The sequence below is a fragment of the Urocitellus parryii genome, chromosome X (genome assembly GCF_045843805.1).
Source record: "Urocitellus parryii isolate mUroPar1 chromosome X, mUroPar1.hap1, whole genome shotgun sequence".
Classification (NCBI taxonomy): Eukaryota; Metazoa; Chordata; class Mammalia; order Rodentia; family Sciuridae; genus Urocitellus; species Urocitellus parryii.
In genome coordinates, this window is record NC_135547.1 from 90,235,985 (window position 1) to 90,241,572 (window position 5,588).

At 41.5% G+C, this 5,588-nt stretch overlaps 1 protein-coding gene across 1 annotated transcript; it reads left to right on the forward strand.

Annotated features, from left to right (window-relative positions):
* The first annotated feature begins 741 nt into the window (after positions 1 to 741).
* Positions 742 to 4,519, forward strand: LOC113195273 (thymosin beta-4-like). The gene is made up of 2 exons (XM_077793653.1): positions 742 to 775; positions 4,346 to 4,519. Exons 1-2 carry the CDS (start codon positions 742 to 744, stop codon positions 4,483 to 4,485), a joined length of 174 nt encoding a protein of 57 aa, XP_077649779.1. The 3' UTR covers positions 4,486 to 4,519.
* The last annotated feature ends 1,069 nt before the right edge of the window (positions 4,520 to 5,588 follow it).

The window sequence follows — 5,588 nt, forward strand, 5'->3', positions numbered from 1 at the left end:
GATGCTCATGAGTACCAGATAGAAGAGGCAAGGTATGGAGGAAGGGGCACAGAGTCTCATGCCCTCTCTGGGCATGACATACACCAGGATCCTCCATGTGTGTTTGGCTATCTGGATGCTCTCTGTATGGTTTAGATGTGGTGTCCCTCAAAAGCTCACATGTGAGACAATGCAAGGAGGTTCAGAGGAGAAATGATTGGGTTGTGAGAGTTTTAACCCAATCAGTGAACTAATCCCTGATAGGGATCAACTGAGTGATAACTGAAGCCGTAGGGTGTGGCTGGAGGAGGTGGGGATTGAGGTGTGGCTTTGGGTATATATTTATATCTGGCCTGTGGAGTCTCTCGCTCTGCTTTCTGATCACTATGATATGAGCTGCTTCTCTCTGCCACACTCTCCCACCATGATGCTCAGCCTCCCTCGAGCAGCAAGAAATGGAGCCAGTATTCTATGGACTAAGACTTCTGAAACCGTGAGCCCCCAAATAAACCTTTCCTCCTTTACAGTTGTTCTGGTTGGGTCCTTTAGTCACAGCAGCCAAAAAGCTGACGAAAACACTCCCAGAGATAGAATTTACCTGGATCACTTGCCTCCCTTCCCCCACCCCCAAATTCTGCTTTCAAAGGGGTGTGATTATGGAGAATGGGCTGAAATCAGGGGAACTCCTTAGTCCATTTTGTGTTGCTATAACAAAATACCAAAGGCTGAGAAACTTGTAGAATAGAGAGGTTTCTTCGATTCATGATATTGGTGGATGAAGGGTCCAAACAGCATGGTGATGGCATTCTGCTGGGGGCATGGATATGTGGACTGTATATTGTCTTACTGACACTGACCAGTCTTGTCTGCAGGTCAAATTAAGGCCTTTGAGGTTGCAGGCTTTAAAATGAGGTCTACCAGGCTCCAAGACCTTCATGCACTGGATTATTGTAGGTATGAATGAGGCCTGAGGGGAGATGGACGCTAACATTTGAGCAAATCTGAGACAGGGGTTTGGCTCCATGGTTGGGGTCAAACATTGTTGAATAAATGCTGCCCTATAATACAATTTTCACAAATGTTTCATTGGAGACTGTGACCTTCAGAACAGAGGGTGACACCGAGGTTCTGAAGGAGACAGGTCACCAATACCTCATGGTTTAGATAAGGGATCCAGTATTGATTTAAATTCCCATCCTAATGTGGAAGAGTTCACACAAAAATAAAATAAAATCACACAATTCTCACTTCTCACTATCTTTCTAAACTGGCATATATCATGGATGAGTGTGGGGGGGTGCCATATGTACCTCATGTTTGGATTTCACTTACTCCTAGTACAGTATCCCCCCCCCCCCAAGAGCTTTCAAACTGTGGGAGAGAATCCTTGAGACAGATTAGAGACCCCACACTCTGAGACACAGACTCAAATACCTTTTAGAGAACACAAACCTCAGACAATACCCCTTAAACTGTTGTAACCCTTGGTACTCTAGACCAGTGACTCTCAACCACAGGCAATTTTTTTTTTTTCCCATTCAGGGAACATTTGTAATACCTGGGGCATTTTGGATATCACAAATGTAAGGGGGCAGTGCTACCGCCATCTAGTGGGTAGAAACCAAGGATGTTGCTTGTCACTCCCCTTTAGACAAAAATCGCCCAAGAACATGTTGAACATGTTGGGTATTATCATTATACTCATTGTAGCGAAGAAGGATGCACACCATGGGGAAACCATGAAATGGCACAGTACAAGTGTGTTAGAACTGATTACAGGATCTGGACTTTGGTGTAGTAGTTTGCGGGGGCGGGGGGGGGGTGTCTAAGAAAGTAGGGCCTTACTGTAGATTGGATGATAACATGAGGCCAATTTATGATTGGGTATTATCTTAGCCTGTTTTGTATTCTACAACAAAATACCTGAGGTTGGATATTTTATAAAGAAAAAAGGTCGGACTAGGGATATAGTTCAATGATTGAGCTACCACAAAAAATAAAATAAAAAACAAAGAAAAGAGTTTTATTTAGTTTACAATTCTGGATATTCAAAAGCCTGACGCCAGTCTCTCCTGTGTTCTCAAGTGAGTCTCATGGAAAATAGCTTCATTTGCTGAATATATATATGAGAATAGCAAGCAATGAACACTGAAGAGATTCAATGGAGATGTCAAGCTCCCTTGTAATAGTCCCCCCCCCCCCCCTTGCAGTTCTGGGAATGGAACCCAGGACCCTGTGTAAACTAAGTACTCTACCACTGAGCATACCACCAGCCCTATAAAAGCCCTCTTGAGGGAACTAATCCAGGCCATAGACCTGCATTAATCCCTTCCAAGGGTGGCACCCGCATAACCTGATTACCTTTCACTAAGCTTAACCTCTTAAAAGTTCCAATACCTCAATAAGATCACACTGGGAATGAAGACTCCAGGAGACGAACCATATTCAGCCACAGCAGGCATGCTAATAAATATCTTTAGGAGGGCTGGTTTTGTAGCTGGGTGGGTAGGGTGCTTGCCTAGCATGTGTGAGGTTCTGGGTTTGATTCTTAGCACTGCATAATAATAAATAAAATAAAGGTATTGTATCCATCTACAATAAATTAAAAATAAAAACCTATAGGGAGGGGGAAGACTAGAGTGAGCCTAGAGCTACAACTGCCAAAGAAGTCACTTGTTTTAACTGAGGTAGGGGTAGTGTTTGGTATCCTGTGGGTGACAGAATGTCCTTATTTGTGTCTATGCTTAGACATTATAAAGGAGCTTTGTAAGCCAAATGTGGTGGTACATGCCTATAATTCTAGCAACTTGAGAGGCTAAGGCAGGAGGATGTAAGTTTGAGGCCAACCTTGGCAACTTAATGAGGTCATAGCAACTTGGTGAGACCCAAGTGCCCCTGGGTCCAATTCCTAGTACCAAAATAAATAAATAAAGGAGGTTTTGTTTGTCTCTTTTTATAATAGCTTCAGAGTAATCTCTTCTGAGGCAGGTATTCTGTGAAATTATTTTTTAAATATTTTTTAGTTATACATGGACACAGTATCTTTATTTTATTTATTTGTTTTTATGTGGTGCTGAGGATCAAACCCAGTGCCTTACACATTTGAGGCAAATGCTCAACCACTAAGCTACAGCCCCAGCCCCTCTATGAGATTATTTATGGCTAATAGAATGACATGGCCAGGCTACAGGTGCCATGCCAGCTTCTGGATGTCACAGCCTGCACCTTTGCTCCCTTCTTTCCCTTTTTTTTTTTTTTTTTCGCATGTTAAACATGTTAGGTGTGGAACTGTGTCCTCTAAAAATGCCTGTGTAAATCCTAACTCCCACTACCTCAGAATGTACCCTTACTTGGAACAAGGCCTTTGTGGATAGTCAGCTATGTTTGAATAAAGTCATGCACGATTGTTGCATGCTGCATACATGTATGAAATATCACAGTGAATCCTACTAATTTGTACAATTATTATGTGTTAATTATATTTTTTAAAAAACATTACTATACTGGAGTAGTCCAATGTGATTGGTAACTTTATAGAAAAAGAAAGTTCAAACACACACACAGGAGAATACCATACCACGTGAAGAGGAAGGCAGAGATGGGGTGATACACCTGAAGGCAAGGAATGTCAAGGATTTCCAGCAAACACCAAAAGACGAGAGAAAGGCCTGGAACAGATCCTCCTTCTCAACCTGTCTAAGGAACCAGCCTTGCCAACACCCTGATTTTGGACTTCCAGCTCCAGAACTATGAGACTATACATTTCTATTGTTTAAGTACCCCCACCTCCAACTGTATTTTGTTACAGTTACTGGGTCAAGGCTGTACAACAATTCTTTGTACTCTGTTTTTGTAATCTTTCTTTAAGTCTAAAATAATTTTAAATTTTTTTAAATTGGTTTTTTTTTTCGTGGTACTGGGGATTGAACTCAGGGCCTTGTGCATGCTAAGCAAGCACATGAGCACTGAGCTATATCCCCAACCCAAAATTTAAAAAAAAAAAAAAACTGAAAATGGAAAAATGATCAGAGGACAGAAAAGAGAATTTATGAAACTTAAATAAATTTTGCCCGCCAGCACAGATGCTAAACATCTCTAGTAGGGCTGGGATTGTGGCTCAGTGACAGAGTGCTTGCCTCGAATATGTCAGGCACTGGGTTTAATCCTCAGCACCACAAAAAATAAATAATAAACAAAATAAAGATATCGTGCCCATGGATAACTAAAAACTATTTTTTAAAAAACATCTCTAGCAGTCATAAACATGCCAATAAAACAAAAATGAAAATGAATTTTAAGACACTCCATGGCAGTCACTTCGCAGACCAGACTTCTCTCGTTCATGCGTCTTGCTCTGCTTCCTCAGAAACCCTGTCTGACAAACCCGATATGGCTGAGATCGAGAAATTTGATAAGTCGAAATTGAAGAAGACAGAAATGCAAGAGAAAAATCCTCTGCCTTCAAAAGAAACGATTGAACAGGAGAAGCAAGCAGGCGAATCGTAATGAGTCGTGCACCGCCAATATGCACTGTACATTCCACAAGCATTGCCTCCTCATGTTATTTCTTTTAGCTGTTTAACTTTGTAAGATGCAAAGAGGTTGGATCAAGTTGAAATGACTGTGCTGCCCCTTTTCACATCAAAAAATCGAGAACTACTGACAATGAAGGCCAGGCCTGCCTCTCCCATCTGCCTGTCTGGCTGGCAGAGAAAGAAAAGAACTTGCATATTGGTGAAGGAAGATATTGGGTGGGAGGATGGTGAAATCTAGAGTAAGATCCAAGCTGTTTCAAGGTGTCCTGCAGGCTGTAAAATGCAATTTAATCAGAGTGCCATTTTTTTTTTGTTCAAATGATTTTATTTATTGGAATGCACAATTTTTTAAAATGCAAATAAAAAGTTTTAAAACCTGAAAAAAATAAAATGAATTTTAAGAAAAGAAATGTTTGCACATCTTGGGGCAAAGAGCTTCCAAATGGCTTAGAAATGTCACATCCCAGGGCAGGGGCCCACAAACTTCTCAAACACCTAAAATCCTGAGACATAGGATCTCCAAACAGCTAACAGACTTCACAGCCTGTTTACAGATGTTATATTCTGAAGTGAGATTCTAAAACAAATCTGAGAATTCATATCCTAGAAACACTCCACCGAATTACACACAGCCATACAACTACCTTATATTGAGCCGACTTGAGCGTCACTTTCCTCTTACTTTACCTGCACTCAGCCAAACACCTCCCCTGCCTGATGCCCACAATCCCTTCATTAAAAAGTTGGGCTGGTGGTGTTGGTGGTGTATGCCTATAATCTCAGCAGCTTTTGAGGCTGAGGCAGAAGGATCACAAATTCAAAGTCAGCTTCAGCAATTTAGTGAGGCCCTGAACAACTCAGTGAGACCATGTCTCAAAATTAAAAAAAAAAAAAAAAAAAAGAAGGGCTGGGGATGTGGCTCAGTGTCTATGCACCCCTGGGTTCAGTCCTCATTACCAGGAAAAAAAACCACGGACATCTCACAACTCGGAGAAGAGACATTGATACAACTCAGGGACCTTGCTGCCTGGAAACACCCTGACCACCAAGAATGTCAGAAAAAGCCTTTTAAAA

What these genes read in the sequence shown, in the direction of transcription:
- LOC113195273 (XM_077793653.1), top strand. Translation starts at nt 742, where the DNA reads ATGATATTGGTGGATGAAGGGTCCAAACAGCATG. An exon ending in TGAAGGGTCCAAACAGCATG is followed by an intron (nt 776 to 4,345) that starts GTGATGGCATTC and finishes CTGCTTCCTCAG; the next exon opens with AAACCCTGTCTGACAAACCC.